This window comes from Lipophrys pholis, assembly GCF_963383615.2.
Source record: "Lipophrys pholis genome assembly, chromosome: 7".
NCBI classification, from domain to species: Eukaryota; Metazoa; Chordata; class Actinopteri; order Blenniiformes; family Blenniidae; genus Lipophrys; species Lipophrys pholis.
In genome coordinates, this window is record NC_137638.1 from 18098176 (window position 1) to 18116823 (window position 18648).

The window sequence follows — 18648 nt, forward strand, 5'->3', positions numbered from 1 at the left end:
CCCTCCCTCTGAGAATATGTGGCCCTGAGCAGGATGATGAGAGGGCTAACATAAATGGGTATATATATTTGTATATAGTGGCTCGGTCAAAACTTGTGCTAAAAACATCAACGTTACTCTGACAGTCAAACAAATGAATGGATTCCCCAAAATTGCTCTAAATCAATACCATGGATGCAGCATTCCTTATTGTGATAAATGTCTCTTAATTGTTTCTGTTGTTGCTTTGCAACAAAATGTAAACGCCACTCTAGAGACAAACCTAACTGATGGACAGATTTGTGAGTCCCGCTGTGGCGAGATGACGACCCACCGCACTCATCCCGAGATTGGCTCGGTTTGCTGTTGACGTTTTCTGGCACTCACTCACTCACTCACTCACTCACTCACTCACTCACCATTTTGACTGCAGTGAACTCTGCTTCGTAGCTACCATGGATCCATCAAACCTGCTCAGTCAAGTGATTAACAGACATTATTTATGAATGAATCTGAGTGCAGCATGAATCATGTATTTAACACAAAACAAGCTTTTAACAATGAAACTATGTCAGCATGAGCAGTGTCCTCCATTGTTGTAGCAGCCTGATCATTTTAGGGATAAATAGTGATGGCAGTGGAATGGAACATACACATTTAACAACTGTTTCATACAGTTTTAATAATTGCTTACTGAGTTTAAATCAACTGTAGGTGTTTGCCCTTTGATGGATTTACAAGCTACCTTCACACTTAAGCCCCGTTTCCACAGTGCCCCTTGGTACCGGTGCCGGTCAGGTGGGGGTTGACTATCTGTAACCAGACCCGTATCAGTGCCGCGTTTCCATTACACGGGGAACGGTTTGAAATGTAGGCGGAGTTATGAACGGTTGCGTAATCATGCAGGATGTGACGCCATAACGGGAGGACATTTTCAAAAAAGTTTCCTGATTGCTGCAGAAGAACTGATTGGAAATGGCTGCTTGCTGGGAGAACAGCGGTTGTCACGGACCAATGAGCAGACGGCAGTGTTGAAGCTCCTCCCCCTCCTATCCGGCACATTGTGCCTGGTACCCCAAGTGGAGGGGTAGCGAGAAATGCTTACCAATGGTACCGGTTGGTAACGGTTCTGAGTCAGTGGAAACGCACAACAACCGTTTCCGACCTGACCCGTACCGGCACCAAGGGGCACTGTGGAAACGGGGCTATAGTCACCTCAAGTGGCTTTTCTCTTAGTTCCAATCCTAAGACACACTTCTGACTATAACCACTTTCTCCTCAGTAGGATTGCAGTAGTTGGGTCCATCCCCCATCAAAAGACCAGCCACAAGGCAGGGCGCACCCTGTTTAGGTTACCTGTATAAAACAGAGCAAACAGAAAGAGACAATCACACCCCACAAAAGAAAATTCAAAGTCATTTTAGAGTCGGTAGTTACCTCAACAAGCAGGAGCAACCCAAAGAAACCTGAAAAGAAAACCTCATGCACACACAGGGTGAACATTGAAACGAAAGATAAAGCTAAGACCTTGCAGAGAGATCGCAGTCCTAACCACTACTCCATCCAGCAAAACAACGTTTACGTTGTAGAATAAATACCCATTTTGCTGAAATGAGGGTTGGGAACCAACAATCTTTTAGTTACTTCAAGCTCTCATCGTACCAAGTCGGTCAGAGTAGGGTGGAGTCTGAATAAGTTTACTGGCTGACGTAGTGAACATGCTTTATTTGCATATTTCCAGTTCAAATGATTTACAAAAGAACTGTATTCAGTCTCTCTGTTTACCTCTCGCCCTATAAACAAAGAGTGGCAGTGTTGATGTTATATAATGAAGCTTGTTCTAAGGAAGCAGAGAACATCAACTAGATTGTTATTCTATCTGGCAATAACATTTTCCCTCAAAATTTAATTAACAAAACAAACTAAACACAATTTCGAGGAAATGAGGTCAGTAAAAATGACTCATGACACTGTGCTAATCATTGTTCACGGAACAGTTATAGAACGGGTCAATCTCACAGATAGTAAATAGACTGACATGAATATTAAAAACCTGACGCAGTCAATGCTGCTCATACTCCTGAGCCAAATGTCCACTCTGCCTCCAGTGCTGTGGATTTCCTCATGTCCAGCATCAAAAAAGAAAACCTCAATCTCTGTTAATAAATAACTGCATTTCCAGGCTGCATGCTGTGCGGATCTGTGTGCCTGCATTGTGCTTTCACTTTAAGGAGTTTCCATATAGCATATCCTTCTCCCTGCCTCCTCCTCCTCCCCACCACCAACTAAACATTGGCTGAAACCTTCTGCAATCCCCTCTTAAGTCTATTGAAGCACAGAGGACTGAGATCCACAGCAGAACTGAGCTGGGAGAATTCCCTTTAATTAAAGGAGAGGGATCTTCTGTGCTTACTGAAGGTGTGAGAAGAGTAATAGGGAAAGCACTCCTCCTCGTCTTAAAAAAAAAAATAAAAATGCAGATTCTCTGTACGGTCCTTGAATGCAAACCATTGTTCAGGTTGGGATAGTGGAAGACAGCATTTGATCTCCCATTGACGGCACTTCTCCGTTGCAGAATAATCACTTCTTTTATGAAGCCATTAGAGAGGACTGATTCAAGTGATTGTTTCTCAAATGTCCATCCATGTGGCCAGCTGGGAGCTGGGTGCAGCGGTTTCTAAGAATGGGTCACAACCTTACACAGCAGGAATGTGGGGTATTTCTCTCTGTGTGCAGCTTTGTGACACATCATTGGTGCCAGCAAGACTGGAGCTCTCAACATCTCAAAACATTTTCAGCATTTCTGTCCTCAAAAGATGGGAAAGACATTTCTTTTCCAGTGAATCATCTCCTTCCTTCAGATTCAGAGAATAATTAGCATTAATCCAGATGATTTGTCCAGTTTTTGTCTTTTAGCTCACGGCTAATTGAACTCTGCTGCATTGTGTCTGCCATCACAATGGAGCCATTATTCTGTCTCTTCCATTTTCCCTTTCACTGTGTCATTTTCTTATCTCTGGATACTGGTAGAATTGATCATCAGTCACTCAATTACAACTCTGCAGCTTAACGCGACTGCACTAGTCAAAGACGAGGATTACATTATTTTTAGACCCTTTAATTTACCTCTTCCCTTTCAGAGTAAAAGGTCACCAGTGAGCTTAATGGGCCATTGAGTATTATCAGGATTACAATGAGCTTTTTCCTGCCATCCTGGGCTTAATTTTAATGCTTCATGGGGTATGCCATAAAGAGTCTTCCTGTTGTTGGTCAGTTTAACGTCTCAAGAGCCAAATGCATCAATGTTTCTAACTACCTTAGGCTGTGAGAGGGCGTAACCCTCAGGGGCCGAATACAACAGTGGTTCCAGGAGAGTGGTCAGTTTTGCTGAAATGCAAACCCACTCAACTGCAAAACACAGGGGTATAATTACATGATTACTTCTGTTAGATCCCATCTATAATCTGGCTGCTTTGAGAAACACTTGGTTTTCTGTGCTTATTGTGCACAATGAGCACTGCCTTCCTGCTTTGTGGGCTAACAATGTAATTGTTCACTAATTAACTCAATCTTTTTTCAGTGTTTTGCAAACCAATGTACAATAATAATAATTGGATATTAATGGGAAGGTATTATTTGCCCTTTCTTGAACTATGGAACGACAAGGGGCACTTTATGAACCGTTCACATTTTACAAACGGTACATAGATGTTGTGCATTTAATCCCTTCAACAGACACAAAGTGTTTTGTATCATGCATCACATTCACCTAGTGACTCACACTGGGTTGTCATGTAAAGACACCATTGGGAGCCACTTAAGGTTCAGTGTCTTGTGCAAAATAATTTCACAACACACACGACGAGATGAGGATCAAACCACCAACCACAGAATTAGAAGGTGAAAGCATGTGCTTTGGATTCAAGTATATTTTTCTTTTTCAAAATTTTGTGAAATGTAATAGAAAATATACATACATAGTAAATCAATAAACAGGTTGGTTGTTAAGCTTCAGCAATCCTACGCAACTAACCCTACCTAATTTTTTCAATAAATTTAACATTAAGCAATATATTTAACTCCGGAGCAGGCTGAAAATGCGAGGTTACAAGGGACTCATTGAAACAATAACAAATTAAACAAAATCTAAATTATAGCGTCACAGACTTAAACTATGAAGGTTTGTGGCTTAACATGATGGACTGCCATTTCTATATATCTGTTCAAAAGTTTAAAACTCACCTAAATTACACATTTTTACCAAGTGTTGCTTAAAACAATTTTATTTTTGTGAGTACTGTCCTTCAATATAATGTGTGGGAAAAATAAACATTGGTGCACATGTTCAACCACAGATTATGATTTTCTTTGGTGTATTTTCAAGTGGAATCTATCAGGTAGGTGCTGTGACTGGGAGGAAGAGCTTATATTGAATGTTGTGTATAAGCAAAACTGTCATGCATTGTTGTAATTTGGCAAATTTAAAAAAAAAATTCTTAATATAAAGTGTGATGTCAGTGATTTACTCTTAGTTCATCAGAAAGATGAATAAATGTGGAAGTCACTTGAATTAAAGGCTTAAATTAAATGAGCGTTGCATCACTTCATATCTTATTTGGCATCACCCGCTGTCATTTCAACATACATTTATGTATTTTCTAACTTCCTTATCTTTTCAAACCATCACCACAGAATGAACCCCAGTTGCAGCTACTGTACGAATCATCCAGTCAGGTTAAGAAATCACCATTCGGAGCATATAACTATGTGGACACTTTATCTAGTCTTATATAAAGTGGCACTTTTCGGTGTCAGTTTGCAGAGCTGGATTTTCTTGCCGTTGGTTCATTGTTGTGTGGTCGGTAAAGTAAATCTACATCATGTGAAGAGTGATTCTTTCAAGCATCTTTCTATGATAAGTTTCCTTCTGAGTGGCCACCAGTAATTAGGTGTGTTAGGCACCGGGCCAATCACTAATCTGAGCACAAACTGAGATCAAACACCGGTTTAATTAAAGTAGCTGACATGAGAAAACAAAAGCCCAAAACTGTAGCACATATCACGACAGCTTTTTTTTTTGCTAAACACTAAGCAAAGAACTCAGCTTGGCAGTGTGACGCTGTTGTTACTGGAGGCGTCCATGCTCACACTCCAGTTTACAGGGGTCACACACTCCTAAAAGTTGCCATCTGCGCTAAGAGAGCTGCTTCAATTTGTTTCTCGGAGCCGCAAAATCTTGGCTTGTAAATTATTTCATTTGATCTCGCGCCATTTTACATGTGAAGTGCAGTTTCTTTTCACTATTCTGTCTCCAGAGGCTTTCTCTCAATGCTTCTCCTGAACCGCTATAGTGCACATTTTCTTGTTTTATTGCTCAGAAGGTGATGCAGGAACTCCTACCTAATGTTTTCTGTAATGCAGCCACATGCAACTTGTAGGCTGATGTGGAATGATCCAAGCAAGCATGTGTCTGCTCCGTGTTATTACCGGGGGAAGAATCTGATCTTTAGTTTGATTTGATTTGACAAACATAGGTAATTCGCACTGGCAGGCCAAACACACCAGGGGAGCGGAAAGACGGGCCTCAGGGTGGAGGGGAAGGTAGAGACTGCTGGAGTGAATGCTGTTAACCCTTCTACTGCTGAAGAATCGAGGATGTCCAACTTGTACAGCACTCTCACAGGAATGGGCGTCATGTTGTGTTAACAAGGAGACAAAAACAAAGATATTAGTGAGAAAGGAAATCATTAGCTTTTTTCAGCTTAAAGTGTGTACTGGAGCTGCTGATAAGCTCTTCTTCCTTCCTGTTTTAAGGAGCTGTTACAGCAGTGTGTTTCCTTCAGAAAGCCCATTGTTATTAACCATGGGTGTTTGTTTTTTTTGTTTTCACTATGAATCAGACGTAACCTTACAGATATTTTAACAACTGCAGCACAAGAAGAAAACTAAAGTTTAAGCAAAGCGAGGATATCACAGCTAATTTAATTCAGCTGCTGGGAATGTGGAAGAACTGCATGTGAGAGGCCTCACCCACGTTGTGGTGAAAGAATGCTTTTTGGCCTCGGAGAGACGGGGGATGGAAATTGATTACATCTGCAGAATCAAGTAACAAAAATGGAATATTTCTGTGGCCTCACCAAAGATCAGGCTCTGAAAAATCCAAGTCCAGAAATTTTTTTCTATTGTCTTCATGCAATATTAGAATCCCTAGTGTTTGATTTGTTTTTGTTTTTTTTATAGCTAAATATATTATAGTATTAAACTGTTGTCTCACAATTGTGTCGAAAGCTTTCCTGCCATGAAGCAGCTCCTTCTTTGGCTGTTTGACATGTGCACATTTCTGAACCTCGAGTGTTGTTGCTGACGTGACCTGAGCCCTGTCTTCCTCAACTGCGTCCGTGGTCGATGACTCCCAGGACAGATATGAATTTTATTTATGGATTGACTTGTAGAGCCATTTGCCTGCAGCACAAGCAGAGCTGGCTGTGTGCCTGCTCACCGAAGATTAACTTTGACGTTTCCTCTCCTAAATCCGCTCTGATTAAATATTTGCTGGCTCATTTAATATGAATGTGAATTAATGGCCAGTCAGTGAGTTCATGTCCACTCCACTTGAGCTATATCCATGATTTGGCACAAGCACCTCTTGTCTTGTCCGTTACATTTCCTCTCCATCGGTCAATCTGCTTCACACTTGATTTGTAGCCATTATTCCTGTTTTCAGTTGAAAAGCAAATGAAGTTCACCTGTAGTGACTGAGGAAAACACACATACAGTGTGTGAGCCTATAATTAACAATGAGGCAGGGACCTGACAATAGAAACGTTACCCGTGGTATTAAGGATCATTTGGGTGATAGCCATGGCATTTGGTTGGTCTGCATTTGCCTCAGTTCACCTTTGTTGATGAAAAGCACATTACATTTAAATTGGATTTGTTAATATAATGTCTCATAGACATAAAACTGTCTTGCGTTGACTTTCTCAATTAAGTTTTTCTGCTACAAGAAAAAATGTTGCAGTCCGTGCACAGCATGAAGTGTTCCACTCACTGTTTCCTCTTTGAAATATTTAATGGATTGCGCTAAAATTTGATACAGATCGGAATGTTTTGTGATCGCCAGTCATTGCCATGGTCAAGTCCAAAGTGGTTTGGTTTCTGTTTAAATGTCTGCTCACATAAGTTGCTTGTACAACTAACTGGACAACAATGTAAACTGTGTGCAGCTGCACTTGAACTGCTGTGTTTAAAAGTAGAGACTCACAGAACCTTTTCCATGTTAAGCCATAAGCCTGGTTTCATATTACCTCATGCAATATGGAGCATCTGTGCAAGTGCAACAGGAGTCCATCCAGACCTTTGTTATTGTCATTAGAACCTGTAAATTACACCTCCATTTTATTTTCATAGCGGAAGGTGGCCTGTGGATTATTAACACCAGTAATTAACCTGCATGTGCCCAGGTTGCATTCGCAACAGGCCCAATGATTAGATGTCACACATATCCTCAAGTCAGTTTTTTTCCATTTGTTTGCACCCATACTGTGTTTTCTCCACAGAGGCTCGTCAGTGCGTTTCCCTTGTAGCAGCATGCTGTTTGCGCACATAGATTTTAAACAGTACTCTCTTGTGCACCGTTGATTATGACTTTCAAAGACCTTAATCCTAATGAGGTCCACTGCACATATCCAGGATACAGTTTCTCTCCACGGTAACAGGTACCAGAAAGGGAGCAAGTTGAGGTTTTCCTTTCGTGGAAACATCAATACTATTCAGTTTCTCCTGAACTAACCATTTTCAATTTGGAACAAAAATGAGCTTTTCCCTCTGTCCTGATGTGTGAATCCTTTCTCCATCAACGGCGAACAACATACTCAGAGAACTGGATCATCAGAGTTAGAAAGCTGAGGTAGAGTGTGGGAGTCACTTGTCAATAGTGTTTGTACAGCTGCTGAGCTGCAGAGTTATCACACTGTGTAACAGCATTCATGTGGAACAGAGGCTGTTCAGAGGAATGAAAAGATCCTTGAAATTCACAAAACCTCCTATAAAAACATGAAGCTATGGTCTGCAGCTGATTAGCTTAGCGTTGCATGAGGGCTGGCATAATCTTTACCTTTCCCTTTTCATGACCATTTCATTGGTTAAATTTTTTTTTTTTTCAAATTTTCAGTTGGAAAATAAACTAGCACACCAGCATGACCGTTTCTTTCCATACTCCTCAGCTCTAGCTCTCGATGGGAAAGAAAACAAACGTATGTTCAAAATGTAGAATTAGCCTTTCATACTAAGACCGACTTATTTGTGCATGTCCTGCAATCTTTTACCACCGACCCATCAGTCAGACACTGTAATGGGTTTATTTTTAGGACAGTAATTATCAAAGCTGTTTTGCTCATGTCTGAAGCTCTCAGTTTTATTTCGTTTTTTCTGTTTGTTTGTTTTTTATTTCAAAACCATCATCAATATAGAAAACCTGCTGTTTGTTTTTGGACTCTGAAAGAAAGACCATCTGAAAATGCTGTGGGATTGAAGAATTGAGATGCAGGCAAAGACATCGGGAATGAAAAACATCCTTGCAGATATTTAAACATTTAGAGCAGGACACAAAGCAGGAGCGTGGAGAAGTCAGACAGGATTTAGGCTGTCGTTTTGTCCACGGATGAAGCACATGAGTAGAATGTGATACATTTCTCCTTGAGGGTCCCAGACTCTTCTCAGACTACTGCGGGGAGAGGGAAGAAGAGGGGAGTGCATAATGCTATTCAAGTCTCAGGTGACAAGTATTCTGCAGATTTGTCTCGGGGCAGACAGAGAGCCATAAGGGCGAGTGTCCCCTCAAATGTTCTGGAAAATTCCCTGACCTTGAGGAGTGTTGCATTACACCTTCCATTTGTAGGCTCCCAGGCTCGTCCCAGAACAGAGACGTCTTTGACAGAGGCTGCAGAGAGTTTGGGAGGCTTGCATCCAGCCATCCCCTCAAAACTGCACCCATCGGTAAATCTCAATCTGAAAAGATGAAAAGAAAAGAGCCACTCATAACTCCTTTGACCACTTTGATATTTACCAAACATTTAACCTCTGCATTCTTTCAAGGCTGTTTAAACATGTTTCTTTTTTTGTGTGCCACTTTAGATCGTCTGAGCTTGTGACTCGACTCATTTTTAATTTCCTCCTTTTCCCAAAGGCATTAAATCCTGACGGCTTCAAAGACATTGCAATGAAAATCTTGATTCTTTTTACCCTTTCAGTTCTTGTGTAATTCATCAAAGATAATGCCAGAGTCTGAGCATGACAATTTTCTGGACAGTGTAGTGCAATAAATCATTACAGTGACATTTCACCTAGATATTTGATTGTTTTTTATGCTGTTAGTGAATCTTTCTCCTGTTTTTCTGTCAAAGAATTTGACTGAAAAATGTTTTACCTTCTTTTTTGAGTTAGATGGGTTTAACAACAGCATTTCCAATAGAAACAAAGTGGTTTGCTTCAGCATTGCTGATGAAACATTCTGGTTTGATGCATAGGATGCTATATAGTTGGAGATGCAATCCTTTTTTGATAATACTAACTCAGGTGTGCACTCACTGTCATTTTTTTTGTCTTTCCTGCAGATGGTGGGTCTTCACCTCAGAGACTGTCTCAGTGAATAGCTGGACACACAAAGCCGAGAGGATCTCAGTTCAGCCGGCAAATAAAACCGTCTTCGTTCTCCGTGGCGTGAGAGAAAGTGCCACTTCGGTGTTGGTGTAGCATCTCTCTAGACTGATAACCGGAGTGAAAGCAGTGTTCAGTGATCGTCTTTCACTCTGAGCCGCTCACCTTTCATACTGTGGCTCCAAAGCCAGCTGTCAGGGCCGGACTGTTGGCAGGAATACAGAGAGACTCTCGAGGCGGCTCTGCGCCGGGCACAACTCTGCAACATCTTTGTCATGAACCTCAAGATTTGTACATGAAGAACAAATCATGCCATTGTTTGAATGACCTCAGTGCAAGACTAAGTCACTTCGAGGGACTTCCTGCCCAGTGGGGCTGTGTGGCAGGAGCTTTATGAGTTTTCCTCCCTTGGTGAGCGTGTCTGAGCGGCACGAGGAGCCAGCATGGCCAAGCCTCTGCTGAAGATCCAACGATACTTTCGCAGGAAACCTGTGCGATTCTTCTCCCTCATCCTGCTGTACCTGACCGCGGGGAGCCTCGTCTTCCTACATTCTGGCTTTGTTGGGGACAGTAGCTCTGGAGGTCGGGGGGGCCGGGACTTGGTCGTAGCCTCAGAGATGGGCAGCTGGACTTCTTCGTCCAACACTCGGGGGCTTGGCATCATGAGTCGAGTGTTTAAGGAGACGCGCAGATCTGGGCGGAGGTACGGTCCCCCGTGGATGAAAAAGAGCAGGCAGGAGGGCCGTGAGACGATCCGCAGGGGGGGAGACTACACCAACAACTGGAACCGTGCACTTAAAGGACGCAATGCCAAAGACTTGGACGATGCAAGAGGTAGGTTCTAATACTCTGCCATATCTGAAAATGATAAGTGAGTAAATGTTTCTTTAAATCATTATCATTCATGGTCACATAGATCTTTGCTTTGCCTGCATATAAAATCTCTGAAAAGATGGCACAATAGAATACAGCACACATGAAACGATTCAATTGTACTGTTCAAAAACTACCATCCCACTGTATTAGCAATACTCATATTTTGCCATATGGAAAGAATATTCAGCAATTAAAGCAACGAAAAACCATTTTATTGCAAGCTGGCTCATAGCGCACATCCACTGGCAAAGAGAAGCGGCTTTTGTCCCACTTCATGCTAATATGAAACTGATCCAAAGAAATCTCTGATTACAAACTGCAGCCTCTTAATGACTTCATATTCGCAGCAGTAATTGGTCGTGTAGGAAATCTCTTGAGAAAGTGGAGTGGGATGATGATTATGATTAAGTCCTCTGTCTTTCCTCCTTGTAAATCCTTCAAGGATCTCATCCTCTGTGCTGGGACTTTGCTTTGAGCAGGTCAGCGTATGTTCAGAAACACTGCGGATGATACAGAATCACAACATCTCAAAGTCGACATGATCACAGGATTTGCAGGTTCATCTAACATTTTATAAACTGTGCCGCAGAGTCAGAGAAGGTTCATGTACAAAATCCTTGCAAGCTTGTGCCGTCTTATCGTGTTGGATGGTTTTCTGAAAACAGAAGATGATTGGATCAGTCTGTCCAGGGTTTACAACCATGAACCTGAATGTCATTATTTTACCCTGCTTTTTACTTTCCACATAAATCAATGTCAAGTTAGTTTAAAAAAAATTTAATTACCCACAAAGTCAGGTGTCTGACCGTACCACTTCTCTTCCCCATCAATCACTTCCTATACTTAAATACAGTACAGTACACTTGGATACAGTATAAATAATTCTAACAAGAAATGTAATAAATGACAAAAACCTCTCACTACTCCAAGATGTATTTAACAATCATTTCATTAAAGCGTCATTGAAATTTTTCCTCGTCACTGGTGAGAGATGTCCTGGGTATATTTCTAGAATGGCTTTCTATTACAGATGCATAATAACTCATAGCTTCAAATAATTAAAGCTCTCTTCTCACAACAGAGATGCAACGATTCTATAGATCATTACCAAACCACAGCCAAAAGAATCCTAACTTCACAGTTTCTTCATTTGAAACTAATTCCCTGAGGGACCGGTGAGGAGGTCTTTGTGTATTTTACAATTCTGCTCTAATCTCTAATCTTGACTCATGTCATGTTTCATTTCAACAATGGAAGGGCTGTTTTATACTGAGGCATAAGTAAGTCTATGACAGGGAACAATTTTGTTTATCCTAGTTGGGATGTAAATCAATATTTTATGATGTTGCAAAACATACTACTAAGCAGAATGTTGTATTTTGTTTTAAAATCAGAACGTATTGTATCTTTATTGAACAAGAAAAGTGAGAGTGTTTCGGCTGCTCCGTTTTGGGGTCACCACAGCTCATCGGGTGTAAGCGCCTTGTTAAATTTTATTTGAAATGTCTTACTATTGCAAACTGCTCTCGAGGACAATCGTGCTGATGGATCCTGTTATGAAAATGACTTTTGACACCACTGTTTCAATATTTCTTCATTTCACTTACAACAAATGAAGTGATGAAGATGTGTTTTAACAAAATAAATAACAATTGAGCCCTCCTCCGATTTCTGTGAAATGTAAAAATTCTGCTCTAAGACGGCATCCCCTTGACCCTTAGATTTCTTGTGCATGTTGCACAACAAGCTCTCTGGCGCTCCCCAGAGGAAGTCCACCCCACACACTGAGAACCACTGAAGGTAATTAGAATAATTAATGACAGAAAATGTTCAAATACCACTTACTTCTAGTGTTCAAGTGTTCCTGTAATATTCCACTGGTAAGAAACAGTCAGGTCAGCACTGATAAACATCTGGAAGCCTCTGTGTTGGCATGGAAACGGCTCTAAGTGAGCTCATGCTATTTGAATGTCTCTATTTATTCATCCTTGAAATCCTAAAATAGCCCCGGCTCACCATATATATAGCACCAGGATTTCACTGCAGCTTTTTTTCAGTTTCGTGGTTTTCTGGCTTCTGTCCAGAGTGCCATGCAGGCAGGTGGAGAATCTAAATTGTCCGTAAACACAAAAAATAAGGAGTGCGCGCCTGATGACTAAATTTGGGGGCTGTTCGACAGATTTTTAACTCCCTCTACTCTGGGAAAGACTCCAACATGTGCGAGCGTGCAGGAGGTCAAGCCAGAGAAGAAAATAAATAATTTATTCTATTACAAAACCTATGAGTCACAGTATAGTGGCCTGCTGTGTATTAGACGGCAGAGTATTAAGAGACGATGGTTTTTTTTTCCCCCAACCAGTACAGCTTTAAGCTTTTTCCCTTATTTACGTACACTTAAGCCTCAGGTTATCTGATCAAATGAGGGTCTCTCAGTCTGGCTCGGCCCCTCTCCCCCCTCCCATTCTTGCTCTTTCTCAAACACAAACCTCACGGGACTGCGGCTGAACATGATGATAGTGTAATTACTATCTTCAAAGCTTTCCTTTGCTCTCGTGTATCCAGCATCAGTCATTACTGCAGTCCTAACCGTCTATAGAAGCCTGTTATGTTCGTGTTACTAGAGCCCCCCCCCCTTCCATTATACAACCAATGCAATCATTCTTATGGGCTATGAATTTAATTTGCGGGAAATATGGCAGATGCAGGCGAAAGCACATAAACACATTTGAAGCGTGGTGGTGCAGTCACACAAATGCATAAAATGCGAGACCTGGTGCAAACAAAAGGAATATACCTAATATAACTCTCGACGAGGTTATTATAGAAAAGTTTGAATGCTAAAATGACAAATAAAACCAACGATAAAATCACTCCTATCTGCAGTTTTATCCTTAGCTCCTACGTAATGCTAAACAGAAATATTATTTTCAAACCAGAGCTGCAGCTTTGTTTAAGTCAACATTTCCCTCCAACAGAAAGCAGATTATTTCCCAGCTCAACAATAGTTAGGAGGAAGATTACAGCTCATTGCAGCTCACCACATGCTGCTCAAATGCAGGTCTTTAGACTATAACAATTAAAGTAATGCAGGGGACTCTGTGCTTCCCTCATTTAGATAACAGAGGCTCAGAGCGGTAATGGCACTGCACAGATGGCGAGAGGTTTGTTGGTAGAAGGCCGTGCAGCCCGGTTAAACCGCACAACGTTGTTTTAACAAGAGACCAGAAGCTGCTGAAGGGTCACTGTTTCACTTCTGTGCAGTGGTTCGCTGCAAAGACCCCCCCCCCCCCCCCCCCCCACACACACACACACACCTCTATGAAAAATGCAACGAGATGGCTGCCACTACAGTTACAGGCCACTAGAAGGGGATGTGTGTCTTTATAAATAAATCAGCATTTTGCCCCAGTTTGGACTCCTTCTATGCTCTGTTGGTTCATAGTGCAGCCTCAAGAAGAAGACACTGTTGTGTATAATTTAATTATAATATTACATTATGCATTATTGATATAATCTTATTAATTTACACGTTTAACAGTTTAAAAAAAACTAGCTGAAGAGTATTTTTCAAGTGTGTGTATCTGTGTATGTATATATATCCCTGTACAGCTATATATCTCATATGTTCATGTCATGTCTTTATTTTGCTTTTTCAGCAAAGTACATTGGGTGCTACATCGATGACACTCAGAAAAGAGCGCTGAGAGGAGTTTCTTTTTTTGACTACAAGAAAATGACTGTCTTTCGATGTCAGGACAACTGTGCAGAACGGTAAGACAGCTTTTAACAATATGTTGACTTTTTGTGTTAAATGAAATGGAAACTGATACAACAGAAGATCTGATCTGAAGATTGAAAATATGACAGTCATACATAGCCACTTCCAAAACATCCTTCCCAGTTTGTGGTGTGTGGATAAATCAGATGACCAAGTTGCAAATCAATAGTCTTGTCATATTCGTAGTAGAATTGTAAACAAACAAATAAATAAGCTAATGGATATTTAGAATCTATACAGTTAACCTGAAGGAGAAACTATTCCCACAGTTACAAGCTCGTCAGAGTGTATTTTTCTTATTCCTTCACATTAGAAACAATGTTTTAGTGTTCTAGTTAAGGAAAAAAAGGAAACTTGACTTGTGGGGGAAAGGTCGTGTGATTGCGTTGTGACTGAAAGCTTCTGACTGGGTCTGGAGGAGAGACTGTTTTGTCTGTAACTTAAAGGATAACAAAACATATACTGATGGAAGTAAAAATATTTTTTGTACTTGTGGCTTGGGTCTGTTTCTCATATTTTTGGCTCGACCTTCTTCATGGCAGATCTTATTTTAGACAACGGAGTGCTCCCAACTTTGTGTCAGTAGTTTGAGGTAGGCCTTTTTCCAAACTCAGTGTGGTCAGGGCCCCATAAGGTTTTTTGTTTTGTGGACGAACATACTGGCATGCCCCTGCTGAACCCCATCTAACCAGAGCCAGATAAACCTCTTACTAAGGTCTGAGGCTAACATGAGCTGCTGGGCACTTTAACCTTATGTTTGTTTACTGTAAATAGTTTTATTGTGCAGGAATAGTCGAAACAAAGCTGGTATGTAATCTTAGTTTCTGTATAAATGTGTGCACTATGTGATTGTGAGCATGTTTGTACAGTACATCCTCATAATTCTTCTTAGATGAATGCCAACAAAATCGTGCTCGCCTTTATGTTCTCATCTAGTAGTGGGTGACAGGATTTTACATGCATATCTCTCATAACTCGATGATATCTAAATCATTCAAAACTACCAGAAAGCAGCAAAATAGACCAGCGTTTAGACCCATACACTTGTCATAACAGGGCCCACCGGGACTTCTGCAGTACAACCATCCAATCACGGGCACGATTTGTCAGCATGTCACACATTTGTAACACGAGTCTCTCCGTATAGTGAAAAACATACTGGAATATCGAAGAACTGCCAGATGTTTGCCAGAAACATTGGAGCTATCTCGGAAAAATGTTTAACAAAATTTTACAGCTACAAAATCAGTTGCAGTTGGCCTAATTGTAATTATAGTCATAGGCATCCTAATTAATGTAAACATATAATAAAGAATTAATAAAACAGTAGCTATTATCTATGACAGTGACGTTCCATGTGGGAGATTTCTATATGCTCCATTTTTCCAACCATTTAGGTTTTCTCTTCTTAGTTATTTTCTTTTTCCTTGCATCAGGGCTCCTTCCCTCTGCTACCTCACCATCTTCTTCTCGCCTCGTTTTTTTTTCTCCCAGAGGAATACCACTCCATCGAATGCATTGAATTACACCCATCACTGATTCGGAGTGGAGCAGAGAAATATCCTTCGTTTCAGCTTCTCTTCTCCTCTCCCATCTCGCAACCTGTCCATATCCTCTCTGAGAGCAGGGGGGTTAATAGACACAGACAAACAAATGTGGGGAAACATGCAGAAGCACGCAGAGGTTTGGGTTTGATTGGCAGCCCAAGAGATTTGTGCTGTATGAGGGGTGTGTTAGACATCTAATTGCATTTGAAAGGCCTCTTGGGAGTCAAATCCTCCATGAACAGGAAGGAAAGAAGAGACTTTGTGTGACTCAGTTTCTAAGTATACTACACTCATTTATAATTGGCTTTGCCTCAGAGGCCTGCATCATATACAGCTTTCGTTTTCAGTCAGCAAAGCAAGACAGCGAAAGAGCAGTTATTTTGAAGCAACATTTTCATGTATTTTCATCTTTGCCTCAACACCCTTTGTGTGTTGTTTGTTTTTATTGATTAGAGCTCATCCAGTTGCTCGGAAGGATAAACTGTGTTGGCCTGCAAAGGATTAGGAAACATAATGAAGGCTCAGAGCACTCATTTGAACCTCTCTGTCTTTTGTTTTCCCCAAACGATCCTAATGCTTTTACCATTTTCTTGCACTCTCCTCCAGAGGCTACATGTATGCAGGCCTGGAGTTTGGAGCTGAGTGCTACTGTGGTCACAAGATCCAGGCTCCCAACGCTTCAGAGAGCCAGTGCAACATGGAGTGTAAAGGAGAGAAGAGCAACCTGTGCGGAGGAGCCAACAGACTCTCCATCTACAGGCTGGAGCTGAGCCAGGAGTCGGCACGCCGCTGTGAGTCCAACACTCAGCAACTTAATAAAATTTCCTTAGGTTACTTACAGACCTCATGTTGCTTCGCACAGGGCTACCAATGGAAAAAGAAAAAGATTTGAACTTTTGGATTCACTGTTAATAAAACATTGGAGATAATCCAAAGTCTATGATTAAATAAAAGATTTTAACTCTATATCTGATCCTTACCCAAACATGAGTGCAACTGTTTGTATCTGCTGAGGCACAAAAAGGCTGTTTTGATTCAGCAATGTAACAAACCTGCTTTCTTAGAGCAAAAAAAAGATTTGGCTGTTTTCTTTTTTTGAGTTATTGGCACAGTTGGGAGCAGGCAGCTCTGTGTGTTTACCTCTTTCCCGGGAGAGCTGTTCTACCTACGTACACCCAGCAAGCCGTGGTCTGCATCCTAAATACTTGCTGCCTGCTAGTGGGAAAAGTGAAATGTTTAGGGGGTAAAAACGAAGAAGGGTTGGTAATGAGATGTAAAAAGAGGTTGCTAATATCCTGGTGTCATCGTGTGCATTTAGATATTTTTGTAAATTGGCATGTGAAGCTCTAGTTTGTTCCGGTTTTGTGGTCTTTTTTTGTGAAATCTTAAAAAGACCTAGCTATGAAGTTAAGCAAGTTTGAACACCTTATTCTCCTTTCTTTCCGCTCTTCCTCTTTCTTTTCTCTTGTTCATTTCATAGAAATGTTCCGTGAAAGCTGAGTACGTTAGTATGCACAGCTTTGGTGAATATTTAAGCAACTCATGAATCTATTCACACCACATCTATAATCTATAACTTCTCTTTCCTCCACCGAGGCTGTTTGTTTATTATTTTCATTTCTGCTTTTTTCCCCTCGTGTTTGCCTTCCATCAGTTTGCTGTGTAAGCTCTTCATGTTTGGATTGCCACCTCTAACCCTGATCTCCGTCATGTGAGCCCAGCTCAGAACATCATGGAGGAAATGTGTTGAGGTGGCTGTTTTATGCGACTATGGCTTTCGAGAACAGCTTTGACTAACCTACATAGAAGTTTCAGTGGTCTAAAGTTTCCTTTTTGAGACTTATGTTTATGATTTATGTCTATGTGAATCAAAGGAGCAGAAGAATGGTGCACAGCAAGTGTGAAATACAGGGAGTACCCACATTAAAAATGCAACATCTCTTTGGAGAAAAAGGTCAAAAGTAAATAAAACATGGTACGTATGCACAGGCCTTGAGCTAATTTGCCCAGGGTGCAATCCTTTTTAAGACCTTACACTGCCTGAAAGTTATTATTTGAAGTGCAATAAAACAGAGAAAATCTCAACTGTGTAGTTGGGTACTGGTATTGGCAGTGTGAACTTTAATTGGACCAATTGTGACAGATGCACAGCTCCATTTGCATATTTTATTTAACTATGTTTAAGGCAAGCTGTCTTCATCATGGCATTTGAGCCAGTAAAAAGCACAGAGAGTTTGGCTCATTCCCTGTTTTATTAATTCTTCGCAGTTTGTTGGGAAACGGAGACAGATTCATAAGTATTGTATAGCAGAGCTGCTGACAAGTTGACGGCCTGAAATAAATGTGAACCGGCTGCTTAGATTTCCTTAAGCAGTGCCTTAAAACATACAATAGTTTTCTGCCATTAAAGCTGAAGCACACTGCGAGAAATTACTTTTTTTGTCTTTTCAGATGAATTTGTTTAATTATCAGAAGAAGCCTCACGGCAGCAAACAAATTATCTCTGGGTGATTCTGTAATTATCTGTCAATGCACTTGCAGTAACAGCAAATCCGATGAACTAGAAATAAAACTTAGATTATGAATTATTACTGCAAAGATAAACTAACAAGTTCAAGTGAGGAGCAGAGCGGGTTGTCTCTGTTTCCGTGATATATGGCTCATCCATCTATCAGCCTGGAGAGGAGTCCAGAGGTCAAAGGTCATCATCACACTGCGGGGATGTGAGCGCTGCTATTGGTTCGGTTCTCTGGCAGGTCAGGGCCTCGGTAGTCTGAAGGACAGCCCCAGTGGGATCTGTTCATCAGGGGT

The 18648-nt window shown here is 41.1% G+C and overlaps 1 protein-coding gene across 1 annotated transcript in view; it reads left to right on the forward strand.

Moving 5' to 3' along the window:
• Positions 1-18648, forward strand: part of wscd2 (WSC domain containing 2) — a 38400-nt gene that overhangs the window by 11506 nt on the left and 8246 nt on the right. Inside the window, exons 2-4 of the mRNA XM_080467273.1 lie at positions 9594-10470; positions 14169-14283; positions 16444-16628. Of these exons, the coding sequence (XP_080323399.1) occupies positions 10080-10470; positions 14169-14283; positions 16444-16628 (691 nt within the window). The 5' untranslated portion in view covers positions 9594-10079. The remainder of the gene's footprint in view (positions 1-9593; positions 10471-14168; positions 14284-16443; positions 16629-18648) is intronic.